General features: G+C 38.2%; 2 protein-coding genes and 1 non-coding gene across 9 annotated transcripts in view; 2 read left to right on the top strand and 1 right to left on the bottom strand.

Annotated features, from left to right (window-relative positions):
- Positions 1-802: 802 nt before the first annotated feature.
- Positions 803-874, top strand: trnad-guc (transfer RNA aspartic acid (anticodon GUC)). The gene has a single exon. It is a non-coding gene; the product is annotated as a tRNA-Asp (tRNA).
- Positions 803-9,483, top strand: LOC101884662 (kelch-like protein 12). 3 transcript variants are annotated; one of them, XM_073937024.1, is made up of 3 exons: positions 803-3,204; positions 5,741-6,095; positions 9,044-9,483. In XM_073937024.1, exons 1-3 carry the CDS (start codon positions 2,253-2,255, stop codon positions 9,348-9,350), a joined length of 1,614 nt encoding a protein of 537 aa, XP_073793125.1. In that variant the 5' UTR covers positions 803-2,252; the 3' UTR covers positions 9,351-9,483. The 3 variants fall into 3 exon arrangements, with proteins under 3 accessions (XP_073793125.1, XP_021325190.2, XP_073793126.1); XM_021469515.3 differs by having other exon boundaries at positions 5,741-6,149; XM_073937025.1 differs by lacking the exon at positions 9,044-9,483 and having other exon boundaries at positions 803-3,200; positions 5,741-6,149.
- Positions 9,484-9,708: 225 nt separating this feature from the next.
- The window catches only part of cers4a (ceramide synthase 4a), an 86,762-nt gene continuing 78,937 nt past the window's right edge, over positions 9,709-17,533 (bottom strand). For 3 of the 5 annotated variants that reach the window (XM_073936275.1, XM_068216252.2, XM_073936273.1), the window contains 3 exons: positions 16,190-16,296; positions 14,000-14,156; positions 11,690-12,468 (listed from right to left, as the gene is read on the bottom strand). In XM_073936275.1, the coding sequence (XP_073792376.1) occupies positions 12,268-12,468; positions 14,000-14,156; positions 16,190-16,296 (465 nt within the window). In that variant the 3' untranslated portion in view covers positions 11,690-12,267. 5 annotated transcript variants of the gene reach the window in all.

Raw genomic sequence — 17,533 nt, 5'->3', positions numbered from 1 at the left:
GTTTTGGAGAAATCTAATCATGGCATTTATGACACTTTAGAGTTGTTGAGGATTGCTCTGTTATGAGCTGTTGTAATGACAACCAGTGCCATAAGATTTGTAACTTATAAACATTATAAATTGAGAAAATTCACACTTGAAAATTGTATACTCTATTAATATATAGTTTGACAAGACAAGTTTAGACAGAAAAAACTAAGTATGTTCTAAAAAATAAAAAGTCCCACCAATTCAGAGGTTAAGCAGAATTCCTGTATACTGATAGTGACATCTTTTGGTTGAGATTGGTACTGCATGCTAATGTTAGCCATATTTTTTTCTCTCGTGTTGCTCTCTGGTAGAAAAAGGTTTTAAAAAGAGAAAAGGGTTTTGAAAAGAGAGGGGTAATAGTTTTTTTTTAGAAATATTTTTAAAAGAAAAACAGGTTTTTGAGAGGATTTTTTATGAGAACAGTTTTTGAGGGAAATGTTTTTAACAGAACAGATTTTGAGATAAATTTTTTAAAGTTTTTTTTTATGTTTTTTGAGAGAAAAGTTCTGAAGTGAAAATAAATAATAGAAAAGTAAGGTGAAATATATAATAATTGAGAAAAAAAAACATTTTCACTTCATTGATTTTTGTTGTTTTTGACTGTTGAGCTTACTTGTTGTTTGTGTTTCAGTACAAAAAAATTTTTTTTTTTTTTTCTTTTAGATTTCAATTCAGGGCTAAAATCACATTCATTAAATATAGAAGTATATAAAGCTTAAAAATTCAAGTTGTATGTTCTAATAACCAACTATTGCTAGTTGTTTCAACTTACTCCTCGTTAGTATAGTGGTAAGTATCCCCGCCTGTCACGCGGGAGACCGGGGTTCGATTCCCCGACGGGGAGAAAGCAATCTTTTGAGAAACCGTTTCACCCTCAATGAATTTAAGACAATTCAAAACTGCTGTACTTGAAATCAGGGCCTCATTTTTTATTTATTTTTTTGGTTTGAAAAGAGAAGATCAATTCTCTAGGGAAAAAGAAAAGAGTAATAATTTTAGACAAATGAACATTATTAGACTTCAGCTAGAGGGAAAGATCTGTACAGCATATACTCACAATGTATTACATGAATGACCAAACACAACCTAGCTTTTTAAACCATTATTACGCAGTATGTGTTTACTATACACTTTTTGAATACAAGAAAATTATATGTGGGTTGAAAATTTTTAGTTGTCCAACAGCTACCTCTTGTGGTTAGTTGCGGTACTAACCTGGACAAATTATGCATTCAATTAAAATGAATTTAAAACTGATGTGAAGACTGAAGTTATATAGATAAAACTCAATTTTAGAAAATTATACTTTTAAATAGACGTATGCCAATATTCAATAGATTGTGAAAGTGAACATCCACAATAACGATATCCTGCACACTTCAAAATACTAGGAATAATTATATATGTCTAAATTTAGAGTACCCTTTAATAATGTTCAGATTATTGTATTAGCAGTGTTGTTCATAACAGCACCAAAATTCTTTAAGACTTAATAGGCAAATTATTTTCAAACACTGACATTTTTACATTTATCTGGCCTATGACATTGAAAATTCTGTGACGTTTTTTATAGACCTTTAGTTCTTTAAATATTTACAGTAAGACTCTGTTAACGTCAGTTAATTTATCTAAAGTCAATGTAATGACAACTACAAAAGTATCAATTAATCTTAGGTGATGTTAATTTCTAAGTTAATGTCTAATAAAACATTAAAAGTCAGAATTAAGAGTTAATTTGGAGTTATTAACAATTTTTTTTAGTTCACTTTGACATTTAACTATATTATGGCTATTCACTAGCATTTACTTATCATATTTTATTGTAAAGTATTGCCTGTTGTACTTCAATTTGCAATTTAATTTGTTTATAGCATTAATGACCATGTATAAACAATGACACAGTTTTTTGGGTCATTATTATATCGGTTAAAGTAACCATTTTTTTTCAGGTCAAGATGATAATACAAGACATCATGATAAAGTTTTAGCAATTAATAGCAATAAGAATTTTTGCTTGCTGTAGCCTACTTTTAATTATTTACAAAAGGTTTTAGTGTGCTTATCGAAACAGGGCCTCTGTAGCGTTTTAGCCAATATATATTTAGCCCTCGCTTTCCTTTGCTTGCTGACCCCATACCCAGAGTGAGAGACTGGGGTGAGGATATAAATGTCATCTGATATGCTTCAGCGGAGAAGTGAGTGGCGGGAGAGCAAGCACAGTCATGGCTTGTGAAAAACAAACAGTAAATACTCTCGACCAGGGCCCAAATACAGAGAAAAGTGTAGCTGAACAGGATCCAGATGCTGTCAACGTTGCACCTGATGTAGTGCTCCAAGTAGAAGAAGAATCGTTTTTTGTGAACCGTGAGCGTTTGGCAAGACTGAGTCCCTACTTCCGAGCCTTGTTTTTTGGCGGGGGTCGGGAGAGCTCCAGGAAGCATATTGAGATTAAGGGAGTTGGGCCGCAGCAGTTCCACACACTAATGGAGTTCACAAAGAACTTGAAACTCACCCTGGACACCAAGAACGTCCTTGATATTTTGGAGGCAGCTGATTTTCTCCAAATCGACAAGGCTCGGTTACTTTGCTGCAAGTTCTTGGAAAGGCAACTGCATCTTAGTAACTGCTTGGGTATGATGGGGTATGCTTGGCATCTTGGTTGTCTGGACCTTTACGCAGCAGCCCGGGATGTAGTCTTGACACACTTGCCCGCCATAGCCTCGGAGGAAGACTTATTGTGTCTTTCGAAAGAGAGCATTGCTGATTTGCTTGCTAGCGACAACCTAAGCATTCCCAGGGAAGATCTGGTCCTTGATGTAGCCCTTCGCTGGGCGACCTTTGAGCCAAGTCGGGAAGAAGACTTCATGGAGCTGGTGGGCCTGGTTAGGCCCGAGTGCTTAAGTCTTCCCTACATCACTGATCTTCTGTCCAAGATCAACAGTTCAGACCCACGAGCTAAGCTCATTTGTAGGCTGAACGATAACTTGCCCAGCAGCTGGACTATGGGCAGGTCTGTGCCTAGGACTCGCTCGAGGGAAACTTTGTTTGTTCTCGGTGGACCGCATGAAGAAGAAACGCAGCTGCTGTATCAGTTTCATCCCTACAGTGGAAGGTGGCAGGCACATCCACCCCTGCAAAAGAAGTGTCTCACACAGTACTCCGTGGCTGCAGTAGGTAACAACCTCTTACAAGATATTTTATGCTGTTTTTTGCATACTGAGTTTGAAAATATTGTTTGTGTTTTGTTGTAAACCTAAAAATTTTCATGCACAAAAAACTTTCGTCCTTGCACAATGAGTCCGATTTGTATCAATAAATACTTTTTTGGGGGGAGGGGCACAATACTATAATACTAGTATGTTCATGCAGTGATGCTCGTTTTTTCCTCTCTTCAAAAACGAAAAATAATGAGGAAATATTGTGTCCATTCAACTTAACTGATGCTAAACAGATGCCTTTCACTACTATAGTGGCTCTAAATTGTCTAAACCACGGGTGCTCAACCCTATTCTTATGCTGTGTTCACACCAGACGCGGAATGCGCGAATAAAACGCGCTATTCGCGTGTAAATAGCTGCGTGAACATTTAAGTTTACTCGCTTCATACGCGCGTCAAACCCACAAATTCACATCAGAACAGACGTGGATTTGCGTGATGGGCAGGGCTTCTGTCTGCCCGAAGACTCTAGCTTCATAGCTAAATGGCTAACATGGATTTTATGAAGAAAATAACAGTGTTTATGTGCTTTATGGAGACTGCAAAACAGCGTCGATACGTTTAGGGCCGTGTCTGAGTCCACTACATTCTTTCAGAGGTGCATCCAGCTCTGTGAGCTCATAAACTCCTCCAGAAACTTAACCTGGATGACGGAGGCTTTCAGCGGTGCTTCTGACTGAGCCAAGCCGAGTTTGATGAACTGTTGTCGGTGAAGGCTGGAGGATTTCCCTCGGAACACCGACAACAGGTTCTACGTCACAATCACGCCCCCACAAGAGCAAGCTTCTGATTGGTTAACGCGGCGCGAATGTACGCTGAAGTTCAGATTTTCGGAATCGAGAGATTAGCGTGAAACGCTCATTAAGCGCGTCAAAGGCGCAAAACGCTCAATTGTTCAATCACCCTCAGTCGAATGCCATTCGCGCGTATCGTGCTGCAGGATTTCTATTCGTGCGTTTGCATTGACTTAACATGTAAATCACTTGCGCTTGATGCGCGTGTCGCGTCTGGTGTGAACGCAGCATTAGAGATCTACCTTTCTGCAGATTTCAGTTGCAACCCTTATCAAACACACCTGTTTGTAATTATCAAGTGCTTTCCAGGTCCTATTTAATTGATTCAAGTATGTTTGATCAGGCTTGGAGCTGAACCTCGGAGGAAGGTAGATCTCCAGGAACAGGGTTGAGCAGCCCTGGTCTAAACAACTCTCAGAACGCTTACTCTAGATCAGTGGTTCTCAAACTGGGGTACGTGTACCACTAATGGTACGCTGGCTTACTTCTAGTGGTACGCGGAGGAATCACTGAGTAATGAATTTGATGCGTACGATAACACCAATGTGATCAGCATTGGCTGTTCTCTAAAGCCTACAAATCAAAGCGCTGTAAATGTTTACTTTAGTGCATTGCGTCAACGGCTGATAAAAATCAATTCAATTGGTGCAAAACTAGAGAAAGTGGTGCGTGGTGCTCGCAGAGCAGATACTTGTTAGAGCAGTGGTCTACAAAATGAGTAAGAACTGCAGCACGACGCGATTGTGTATTCCAGGTGTCCCCAGCTGAAAACATCCTAACTTTTCAGAATGCCGCACTGCGAGTCACGTGACAAGAACCAACTGATTGGCTTCATATTTTGTTTGGAATATAATGTCGTCGAATCAATATGACTCTGCCTCGGTTTCGAACTGTGCAGTGCTGTAGCTGCTTTATTTGGCCAACTACGCTACTTTATTTCAAGGTCTAAACAACTCTCAAAACTCTTACTCTAGATAAACCAATCTATATTATTTATCTATAAATAAATCAATAAAACATTTGTTGTGTGCAGACACCTTGTACATGTGCAGAAACCTTGTAATCTGACTCCAATATTAATTACTCCATGCAAATGAAAATTTCATTCATTCATTCACTTTCCTTTGGCTTAGTCCCTTATTTGTCAGGGATCACCACAGCGGAATAGGCCCAAATGAAAACTTTGTGAGGTAGAATTGTGAACTTACACTGATTTCATGGTTCCATTCCATTTGATTGTTATTTGATTCCACATGAGGTGTTGCATGCCTTTCCCAGAATGAACGTTTCAAGTCAAAGTTGACCAATCTTGTTTCTTGAGATTTACTTGAGAGAACTTGAGAGGTTGGTTTCAGCATTGCTTCAATCTATACCTGTACTTATCGAGTGACTGTTTGAGTCCAGATCTTTGCACAAATGTTGATCTCCAAATACACACTCCATCATCATTAGCCCTTTTCACACAGATATTTCTGGAAAGTTACCAGTAAATGGCAGTGACAAAATCAGGAGTGAACAGGCCCTTTTTACAAACAAATGCCCAGAAAGAGAAAGTGTAACATTACCAGTAAATTGCCTGAAATCTGCTCTGTGCGAACAGCATTTTTTAAAAAATTACCAGTAAAGTCATACTAATAATTTTACAGCAATTTACCAGGGAGAGGGTTTTAGTCTTACCTTTTTTCTTTTTTGCTCAAAGGGGACAACATAGTAGTGACTGGAGGCTACTTCCGGGATGTGTTGTGGTATAGCGTGGACTGGGTGAGCATTTATGAGCATGGCAACAATCGATGGGTTGACGGTCCAGCGATGAAGAAGTCCAGACACAGCCACTGTTCGGCAGCTCTGGACTTTCAGCTGTTCGTGTTTGGCGGTAGTATGGATGAAGGACCGGTGGCCGATGTTGAAAGACTGGTGCTTGGAGCAGAAGAATGGGATGAGGTCAGCCCCATGGTGCGGGCTGTAGAAAGAGCAGCCATTGTATCTCTGGGGTCTTCAATTTATGTGGCCTGTGGTCTGGATGAAAATGGAGATGTTTACAGTGGGATTCAGAGGTACAGGCCACGAGACGATCAATGGGATGTGGTGTCCTATTCTCCATTCCCACGGCAAGTACAGCAATTGTGTCCACGTGTGTCCAACATGCTTTAGAGCAGGGGTCTCAAACTCGCGGCCTGCGGGCCATTTGCGGCCCTCAGTGCAATATTTTGTGGCCCGCGCCGATCGCTGTAAACTGACAGAATCAGCGGAGAGGGGAGAGAGAGCGCTCCCCGCTCCGCTGATTCTATCCGTACACAGCGGTCACTGGCATTCCCCGCCCACCGTGTAAATAAAGGGGCGGGGATGCCGGTGACGTCACCACGCACCACGCCCCTTTGTTAGACGCTGTGACGGGCGGGAAGTGTTAGGAGGGAACTCGCGCCGGCCAGAACCAAGGTAAGCTGTTCCCGCCATTGTGCCTCCCACTTAGCTACCTATCTGCAGCCTGCCACCTACCTAGCTACAGCCTGCATCTTATATATATTATAGGTAGATACAGTATACAGACTGGTACAGACTGATGTGACTGGAGTAGGGTTCAAGCGGACCATGTGCCTTTTTGGGAGCACATATTTGTGTGAGAAGTTATTCTCCACCTTGAACTTCAATAAGTCAAAGTACAGGTCTAGACTTAATGATGATCATCTTCATGCCATACTGAGGGTCTCAACTGCTTCCGCTCTAAAGCCAAATGTGGTTCAGATTTGTGAGAAGAAGCGCTGTCAAGTCTCTGGCAGCAAGAATTAGGCAAAAGATGCCATGTTCAGAAGAACTGTTCATAATCTTCACTCAATGTTTTATTAATGTTCAGGACACTTTATGTTCAGTAGAAATAATTAAAACTGTTAATAATGACATTTGAGGACTTTTTTTTTTGTGAAATCCCTTATGCGGCCCAGCCTCACCCAGACTTTGCCTCCTGCGGCCCCCAGGTAAATTGAGTTTGAGACCCCTGCTTTAGAGCCCTTCAAGGTCTACTTATCAACAGTGTTTGATTCCATTTCCAATAGCATACAACTTGAAATCTATCCAAAGTCTTCAGACCTTGAGGGCTGGTTACTTGCTCCTGTTTTAAAGAGATAGATCACTCAAAAATGAAAATTCTGTCATCACGTACTCACAACTTTTCTGAATGTTTTCTGTTGAACACAAAAGAAGGTATTATGAAGTGTGTCGGAAATCAGTAGCTATTGACTCGCATAGTATTTTTTAGGGATGGCTGACGTGAAACTGATGTTTCGACACAGTGTCGAGATCCCGAAGCGCAAGTGTTTCAAAACACTGCACCGAAGCATGATCCGAAGCTCCCAAGTCACGTGACTAAAGTTTTTCAAAACACCTAGTCACGTGACTAAAGCGATTCAAAGTATCGATCAGCTTAGAAACGTTTCGAGACCTGGTGAATCTGCATTTGACTGCCAAGGTCAAGAAAAAAACTCTTGTCTCATATGGCCTAGTGGACTGTGCGTGTGCATGCTGTTTCTATGCTCTGCATGAGTTTCCCGACTTGTACAAATACTCCGAAATCATGGTTTTATGTATTTTAATCATGTTTCTGTTTTGTGTAGCCTAAATAGGATACAGCTGCAGTTACGCCATCAATTTAGCATCATTTTTGTAACAATGTAAAACAATAATAAATATTTTTACAGTATGGTTGGGTTTAGGTGGACATAATTAAAATACTATAAATGGGAAATTTAATGAATAATATAAATAATTCTTGATAACTTCAGGCCACCGTTTCTGATCTAGCAACAACCCTGTTTTAAGACCAAAACAAGACATATTTATTCACAAATTGTTTATTCGAATATCAGATTAATGTTGAAACAAAACGATACAAGAGCAAAGCATTACCAACTGGTATTTAAGCATTTCAAAACAACTGTATCAGGCTGGCTTCGAACCTACTATCCCCACATGGTAGACTGACACCTAAACCACTGTACTAAATTAATTGAAGGACCAAGCATACAAAGTGGGGTTTAATGCCTCAATTTGTTTAACTGTTCTTTGCTGAAGCTGTTTCAGTGCAATACATAAAAAATGACCACTAGATGTCACTGTAGAGAAAGGGTTTCGAAACGTTTCGAAGCTTCGACACATTTGCTTCGACTGTTTCAGTGTTTCACAAAGCCTCGCTTTGCCCACCACTAGTATTTTTGGCATAGCACACACAGCATTATAATTTTTTTCCCTACTATGGATGTCAATAGCTACCAGATTCCAACTTTCTTATAAATATTTTCATTTAAGTTAAACAAATAACAAAACTTGAAACCCCTTAGAGCAGGGGGTGCTTAACCCTGTTCCTGGAGATCTACCTTCCTGCAGAGTTCAGCTCTAACCATGATCAAACACACCTGAACCCTTTAATTAGGACCTGACTGGCATAAGATAAGTACAGGCAGGTGTGTTTGATATGGGTAGCAACTGAAATTTGCAGGAAGGTAAATTTCCAGGAACAGGGTTGGTCACCCCAGTCTTAAGCTTCGGCCACACTGCACTTTTCTCCCTATAGACTTGCATTCATACACACGCGAATGTGTCAGACCGGAAATGAAAGGTCATGCATCAAGTTCCACAGGTCGCTGCGGTGCAAAGTTCAAGCTTTCGAAATCGTATCACGTGACTGCGTGAGACCAATCAAGGATCAAAACATGACCTCTCTTGACAGAAAGTTAAAACAAGCCTGCTTCTTTTAATGTAATCATCTTGTTTAATCCCGCCCCTTTTCGCAGTGCTGTACGACAGAATTTCACATTATCAAACTCTAGTGTGACCACAACTTCAGAGACTAAAAAAAAAATATTGAATCCTGTGTCCTGATGACAATTGGTCATTTACGAATCCCCAAAACAGCCTACGTCCAGCAAATCATGCCAATGTTAGGAATGAACTTGTGTAATCTGAACAGGGCTTGAGTATCTTGTTAGAGACATATGCATTTTTTTTCCAGCTATGACCTTCTTGCAACCGAGCTCAATGGCGCCCTCTATCTACTTGGAGGACAGACTCTGCGCTTAGACGTCGACACAGACGAGTGGACCGTTCTTCAAGAGGACTGCCTGGATAACAAATTCTTCACAGGATGTGCCACAGTGAACGGGCAGATTTACATACTAAGCGAGAGGAAGATAAAGAAAATGTACCCGAACATGATCCTGCTGGACCCTTACATTGACGCCTGCTTGGAAATCGATGATAAAATACCCTGTCCTGTACCCATTAGAGGCTGCATCACAATGCGTGTGAATCCTTTCTGAGGCACAATTCAGCCAAAGAGAGTGTTCATATTAACATTTTAATAGTTATTCAAACGGACACAGAAGAAATACTGGAATGTGAAATATACAACATTAAAAGTACTGAAGAAGCTGGTTCGTATTTCACAAGAACACACACATATACATACATACATACATACATACTTACATATATACATATATATATATATATATATATATATATATATATATATATATATATATATATATATATATACATACATTCATACATATACATATACATATATATATATATATATATATATATATATATATATATATATATATATATATATATATCCTTCTGTCAGTATTAAACGTTATACAATATATTGCATTAATAAAATCAGACTCAATAAAATCCCAACAACCAAATATGTAAAATTCATCCTCAGAGAAACAATCGCAGGTCATTTTAAGACTAAGAATAAACAGAGTAGGACACACACACACACACAGCTTTCAGACAAAAGGCTCAGGTTATGGCTATGGTGCAAATAAATGTACGCTAGTTGTGTGAATGTACTTTAAACAATATTAATTTCCAGCACTATTCAGAATAGAAAAAATGCTTCACCCTCAGTACATGGGGCGAATTTATTATTAAGAAAAATCATGGTCCTCAAATCAAAAAAATGTCCTCAAATCTACACTTTTCAAGCAAAAATCATCAGTTTTGTAGCTTGATATAGCAGTGCTCAACAAAAAAAGTGCCTCTTACAAAACCACAAGCTCCAGTAGTAAAATCACAAACACAAATGGATATTTCACCACAAGATGGCGCTAAAAGTCTTTTCTAGATATCCACCGATGCCTGTTCTAGAAAAACAAGAGCATCTGCAGACAAGTCACAGATTTTCACACAACTTAAACGACTAACATCTCCAAATTAACCCTATGAGAAGTACTACAAAAGGTGCATCTACATGTAGTCACTCTCAGAAGAGTTTATATTTCTGTTCCATACTGAACAGTAGTAGCACTTTAGTTTGAACAGCATTCATTACAGTTCAACAATTTAATACTTCACGGCCCAGTTGCACAAACAGGGCTTAGATTAGGCCAGGACTAGGCCTTAGTTAAATTACACTATTTAAGTCACATTTATAAAAAAGCCCTTAGAAAAAATATATTACTGGTGTGCACCTGGGGCCTCATGTACGAAGACTTGCGTGGAAATCTTACTAAAACATTGCGTACGCACAAAGCTGTAAATGTGCGTACGCAGAAAAAATTTCAGATGTATGAAACACTGCGTACGCCGAATCTCATGCATATTCTTTTGTACATCTGAATGAACGTGAAACTGAGCGCAACATGCACGAGCACAAAACCCCTCCCTGCCTCCTCCCCCGTATGAATATGCTAATGACTATGCTAATGGCAAAACCGAACGAAAAAGCAACGGCAAAATCAAGCAAAAAGAGAAACTTTGAACAGAATGTGAATTGGAGGTGCTGCTTTCGGAGGTAGACCGGAGAAAAGCGGTGTTATTTGCAAGTTTGTTCTCCGGAATTAACAACAAAAGAGAAAAATAGAGTAGGAGAGTTTAGCTGGTACGGTTAACACAGTTGGGTCTGAACATCGCACTGAGTGCATTTAAGAAAGAAATAGTGTGATTTATATCTATAAAATGTTGCAGTACCCTTAGTAGTCTCAGTGGCGCAGCCCATACGACGCATGTGTTCATGAACTGACACGTTCAAGCTTAAACTCGGTTCGAATCCAGCGTCTGATGAATTCTTTCTTCTTTTTTTCCCGCTACATATCAGATTTTGCCCACTATTTATCACGAGAAAGACAAGTAGGAATCATCAATAAGTTTGTGCATCATATTTTATTTGCACATTTATTGAATGGAAATGTTTTTGATTCACGCATGCAAATTCATCTTCAGATAGTGTCTTTATAGCAATGTGCGTGCAGTAGATAGCTCAGATTACATTGGGAAAACAGGCGACCGCTGCAAATTGTGCTTTAATGTTTAGCTGGTCAACTGTATGGTATGGAAATCTTACATACCTACTATATGAACCCGTCTCATACAGCTGCCATTGCAAGGATCAGACACTTTGTAGAGAAGAATTTAACACAACTGCCTCTAGGAGTCGCCAATGGAAATAAAACACACACGCACAAAAAATGTGCGTACGCCTGCCAGAAAGCTGCCGTGAAGCTGCGCACATTCCCACGTTCAGTTCATTGTTAGTAAATCCAAACGTGAGCGATTCTGAGCGTGAAACCTGGCGTACGCAAAGTTTTTGTGCGTACGCAGCGTTGATACATGAGGCCCCTGGAGACAAAAAATGACACTGACGTATTTTAAGACATCTCACTGCAAGATGCAGCTTAAACATTCTATTTAATCTTGACTAGCCTTAAACCTGGTTTGTGAAAGCAGGGGCACATGTGTTCATGAATCATTTTAATGCACACCTTTTAATTTTTTTAAAGTATTACTAAAGTGCCAATTAGACTCATTTTAAACAAATAAAAGAGTTCACTTTGTATGGATTTCGAACACACTGTAATGGTAACAACATAAATTGTATTATTTATTATAGTTATGAAACCAAAATATGAAGTTAAGAGTTAAACCTTGACAAACAAGAAAGCTAAGAAAGTGAGTTAAAAGCGAAACACTTAAAGGGATAGTTCACCTTTCTTTTACTCACGCTCAAGTGGTTTTAAAGATTGTAGTTTTTTTCTGTTGAACATAAAATAAGATAATTTGAAGAATGTTTGGGGAAAAGCAGAAAATGATGTCCAAAAGTATTATTGTAGTCAGTGGTTGTCTTTTCCACCATTCTTCAGAATATCTTCATTGTGTTCAACAGAAGGAAACTCATTTTTATTTTTGGGTGAACTGTCTCTTTAAATGCATACAGTGGATTCACTATCTCTCCTTCAGTGTTCTACTATTCATTTTTTGTCTCTGGTTCGTTAAATTGTTCAAAACACAGTTATTGGCCAAAGAAGCCAGTTTTGAATTAAGTGCACCCTTTTTGTGCTCCCAGCTGCGCTCTTCTTCTTCTTCTCCGACTTCATCATCCTCATCAGGCTCGCTTTCATCGTCACTCCGTTCATCTCGTTCCACCTTAAAAACACAGTTGCTATTTTTAAACTACTGTAACATTTAGAGAAGAGGATAACCCTACATCTATTCATTTTTTCTATAATGAGGCTGTGGAATAGCCGGCCTCACCCCATACGGAAATCTGGCAATATGCAAATGACATATGACATGCAAGTTCATATTTGGATTTCACATGTATAAAATATCATATATGCATATAACATATACATTTCGAAATTTTGCAGAAATGTTTACCTATATATTTTTCAGCCATTGGAATAATGACTGTACATATATGTTCAAATATATTAGCTATAATTGTGTGTATATATACAGTTGAGGTCTGAATTTTTAGCCTCCCTGTTTATTTTTTCCCTAATTTCTGTTTAACAGATTTTTTCAGCACATTTCTGCACATAATAGTTTCAATAACTCATCTCTAATAACTGATTTATTTTATCTTTGTCATGATGGCAGTAAATAATATTTGACTAGATATTCTTCAAGACACTTCTATACAGCTTAAAGTGACATTTAAAGGCTTAACTAGGTTAATTAGGTTAACTAGGCGGATTAGGGTAATTAGGCAAGTCATTGTACAGCGACGGTTTGTTCTGTAGAGCAGGGGTTCCCAAACTTTTCAGCCTGCGACCCCCAAAATGAGAATGCCAGTGACTCGTGACCCCCAATATTCTCTGAGGTGGTGGTTATAAATATAGAAACCTTGTATGCAATGACGCACACACACCAATAGACCCAAGTCTATTCTTTGTTTTTTTTTATTTTTTTTTATGTATGTCAGTGCTGTAAATGGGCTAGAAAGTTTAACCTGGTGTTACAAAATCTGCTGCATCTGACAGTATTGCTGTGCCTTCAGTATAATGTAATTACCCAAATAGTCGCAATCCAATAGAACTAGTAACTATAAGCTACTATAGTAACTATATAGTTCATAGTAACTATTATTGATAAAATACAGTAAGTCTTAAGGTTTAATAAAAATTAATTGATTTTTGAAAATCACCAGGTGACCCCCCTTCATTGTCCCGCGACCCCTCGGGGGGTCCCGACCCCCACTTTGAGAACCTCTGCTGTAGAGTGTAGACAGTCGAAAAACAAATTGGCTTAAAGCGGCTAATAATTTTGTTCTTAAATGGTGTTAAAAAAAACTGCTTTTATTCTAGCCAAAATAAATCAAATAAGACTTTCTCCAGAAGAAAAAATATTATCAGACATACTGTGAAAATGTCCTTGCTCTGTTAAACATCATTTGAGAAATATAAAAAAAATAAATAAAAATTAAAAGGGGGGCTAATAATTTTGACTTCAACTGTATTTATATATTCATATATATAGTGCCATACATAGGTCAGATTTCCATATGAATTTAGGGAGATAATATCACTAAATGTGTTTAAATGACTTGTTTTTATGTATCTTATGTGCTTTTCTTTATTTGCTTGTCCAGCACTTTGGCATGCATGTGTAGTTGTAAAGTGCTTTATATGTAAAGTGAAAGGATAAAGTATTTGTTTTCAACATAGATACTCACTTTGCCTAAAAAGACAAATTTGTGAACCATTCGAAGAATCAGCCAAGCCCAAAAGATGTGCAGAGCTTGAAGAACCAGTAACAGGCCGTTAAAGAAATAATAGCCAGGGTATGGAGAAAATACGTCCAATGAATCCACCACAGCGGTGTAGACGATTCTGCAAATCAAACATGAAACCTTAGATTTGAGGTGTTTTCCAGTTGCCAAGAGCTGTGACTAAATATCTACATTTTCAAAATGCATTGCTATTCCCTCTTGAATTGATTCTGAGCTTAGTTAGTAACCAACAGATGGCGCTCTAGACTAGTTTTTAACCAACAGATGGCGCTCTAGACTAGTTTTTAACCAACAGATGGCGCTCTAGACTAGTTTTTAACCAACAGATGGCAGTCTAGGCTAGTTTCTAACCGAAATATGATGCTTTAGGCTAGTTGTTAACTAACATATGGTGCTCTAGGCTAGTTTTTAACCAACAGATGGCAGTCTAGGCTAGTTTCTAACCAAAATATGATGCTTTAGGCTAGTTGTTAACTAACATATGGTGCTCTAGGCTAGTTTTTAACCAACAGATGGCAGTCTAAGCTAGTTTTTAACCAACATATGGTACTCTAAGCTAGTTTTTAACCAACATATGGTGCTCTAGGCTAGTTTTTAACTAACATATGGTGCTCTATGCTAGTTTTTAACCAACAGATGGCAGTCTAGGCTAGTTTCTAACCAAAATATGATGCTCTAGGCTAGTTTTTAAACCAACAGATGGCAGTCTAGGCTACTTTTTAACCAATATATAGTGCTTTAGGCTAGTTTTTAACAGATGGCAGTCTAGGCTAGTTTTTAACCAACATATGGTGCCCAAGGCTAGTTTGTAACCAACAGATGGCACTCTAAGCTACTTTTTAACCAATATATAGTGCTCTAGGCTAGTTTTTAACCAACATATGATGCTCTAGGCTAGTTTTTAACTAACATATGGTGCTCTAGGCTAGTTTTTAACCAACATATGGTGCTCTAGGCTAGTTTTTAACCAACAGATGGCGCTCTAGACTAGTTTTTAACCAACATATGATGCTCTAGGCTAGTTTTTAACCAACAGATGGCACTCTAGACTACTTTTTAACCAATATGTAGTGCTCTAGGCTAGTTTTTAACCAATAGATGGTAGTCTAGGCTACTTTTTAACCAATATAGTGCTCTAGGCTAGTTTTTAACCAACAGATGGCAGTCTAGGCTAGTTTTTAACCTACATATGGTGCTCTAGGCTAGTTTTTAACCAACAGATGACACACTAGTTTTTATCAACTATGTTTCTGTAGCACCATCAGCTCTGCATATTTTGCATGTCTTCTTAACCAAACACACCTGATTCAGGTCATCAGCTCATTAGCAAAGACTGAAAGACCTGTAATGGGTGTGGCAGACAAAGGAAACATCCAAAACATGCAGTGTTGGTGGTCCTCCAGGAACGTGGTTGAGAAACACTGCTCTACATTAGTTTCTAACCAACAGATGGCACTCTAGGCTAGTTTTAACAACAGATGGCGGCTGTAAGCTTTACAAACAGCCATACTCTGCTTGCATCTAATTCTTTACACATACTACTGGAATATGAAATTGTTTTAATGAAGTTAATAAAAGGTTTTAGCAAATTACAATAATCTTCACATAGAGCTGTTTACATTATTTTAATGATATCAAAGCCAACTTACATCTATCAGCTGAACACACAAGCACTTGAGTGTACACTTTAAATCTAGCCTAGAGCACCATCTGCTGCAAAAAAAATAAATTTAATCACGTCTGCTGTTAAAAACCAGCCTAGAGCACCACTTAGTGTTAAAAAATATCATAGAGCACCATCTACTGCTAAAAACTAGCCTTAAAACACTGCCTGCTGTTAGAAAAAAATAGCATAGAGCACTGTCTACTGCTTAAAACTCGCCTTAAAACACTGTCTGCTGTTAAAAAAAATTGCCTAGAGTGCCAGCTGCTGATTAAAAACTAGCCTAGAATGTCATCTGCTGTTAAAAATTAGCATTGAGCGTCATCTGCTTTTAAAAAGGAAGCAAAGTAAATCTCAAAATCAAAGCAGAATCTATTTCTTAAATGATTTGTCGCCACAGTTGTACTCAATGTATTTGAGAAGTTTATAAATCAAGTTCATCTTCACATACAGTCCAGTGACATTCTTACCTAAAAGGGAAAACTATAAGGCGAGTTACTAAGAAAACTGCAGCGAAAACAACAAACAGGGCATCGCAGGTCTTCCTCCATCCAGCGTAGTTAAACATCTTGGCTGACTGTAAATTAAACACATTGATCATTAGTGTGATCGTCTGTCAGACTGGTATTTTAAATGTGCATCTTTGTTCGAGGAAGAAACAATCAGGGGAACTTCTGAACCTTTTGTTTCCTGGTAGTTATTTACGCCTGAAGCAGAAAAAAAACCTAGTACAACTTGTTAAAATGAACCCGACAAGTCTAAACCTTGGGTAAAATGAACTCTGTTCACCTTCACTGTGTGTGTTCACACGTATGGGTCAGTTTACTTCATTTGTTCAACCCAAAAACAAAACAATAGGTTAAGACCTTGTTCAATTGGATTTCGCATTGCCATTGTTAAGACTGAAGAGAAACAAAAATAAGAAATGACTTTTACAACGTACAGTATAGTATGTGATGCAACTTACTGAACATTCAACATTTCGTTTTTTAGGGTTATTTCTTGTCACATCAGATTGTGTTTTTGGTCAGTTTAGATGTTTTTTTGGTTTGTGTTGCATTAATATCATAGCTGAACTGCACCAAAATCCATTTAGAAGTGGACTAAAACATATTTTTGTAGGCTCAGATGTCAGCATTCACTCTTATTTCAAAACGCAACACGCGCACAAGCACGCGGTCAGCATTCGGTCTCATTCGCACACTGAGACGAGCAGAGGAGCGCAGACATCTAAAGTAATCTTAACGCGAGCACTTTAATGGTCAAATAGGTGTCAAAACGCGGTGATTAGTGATTATTCATATTAACCCTCATTTGCGTAATAAACAAACGAGTTGAGAATCAAAAGACACGTGAAAGAGAAACCATTAAAGTGACAGTGTGAAATGCTGCCGCCTGTTTTATCATTAATCAAACGACAAGAACATCCCCTACTGCTCCTGACTGAAGGATTTTTGTAGCTAAAGTGTTTTTCTTAGGGTGAAGATGCTTAAATCACAGTTTGTTTCATATTTTTATTCTATTGTATTTATTTCTCTTTCCTTTGCAGGGTGGAAAATAACTGTATATATATATATACAGTTGAAGTCAGAATTATTAGCCCTCCAGAATATTAGCAACCCTTTTCCTCCAATTTCTGTTTCATGGAAAGAAGTTTTTTTTTTAAACGTATTTCTGAACATAATAGTTTTGATATATCATGTCTAATTACTGATTTGTTTTATCTTTGCTATGATGACAGTACATAACATTTTACTAGATGTTTTTCAAAATACAAGCATTCAGATTAAAGTGCAATTCAAAGGCTTAATTAG

This window comes from Danio rerio, chromosome 22 (genome assembly GCF_049306965.1).
Source record: "Danio rerio strain Tuebingen ecotype United States chromosome 22, GRCz12tu, whole genome shotgun sequence".
In the NCBI taxonomy this organism is placed as follows: Eukaryota; Metazoa; Chordata; class Actinopteri; order Cypriniformes; family Danionidae; genus Danio; species Danio rerio.
The sequence above is the reverse complement of the archived record's forward strand: the minus strand, read 5'-3'. Positions and strand labels throughout refer to the sequence as shown.

Coding starts and splice junctions, on each gene's coding strand:
- LOC101884662 (XM_021469515.3), top strand. CDS start 2,253: ATGGCTTGTGAAAAACAAACAGTAAATACTCTCGACCAGGGCCCAAAT. Junction 3,205..5,740: donor GTACTCCGTGGCTGCAGTAG/GTAACAACCTCT, acceptor TTTTGCTCAAAG/GGGACAACATAGTAGTGACT. Junction 6,150..9,043: donor TCCTATTCTCCATTCCCACG/GCAAGTACAGCA, acceptor TTTTTTTTCCAG/CTATGACCTTCTTGCAACCG.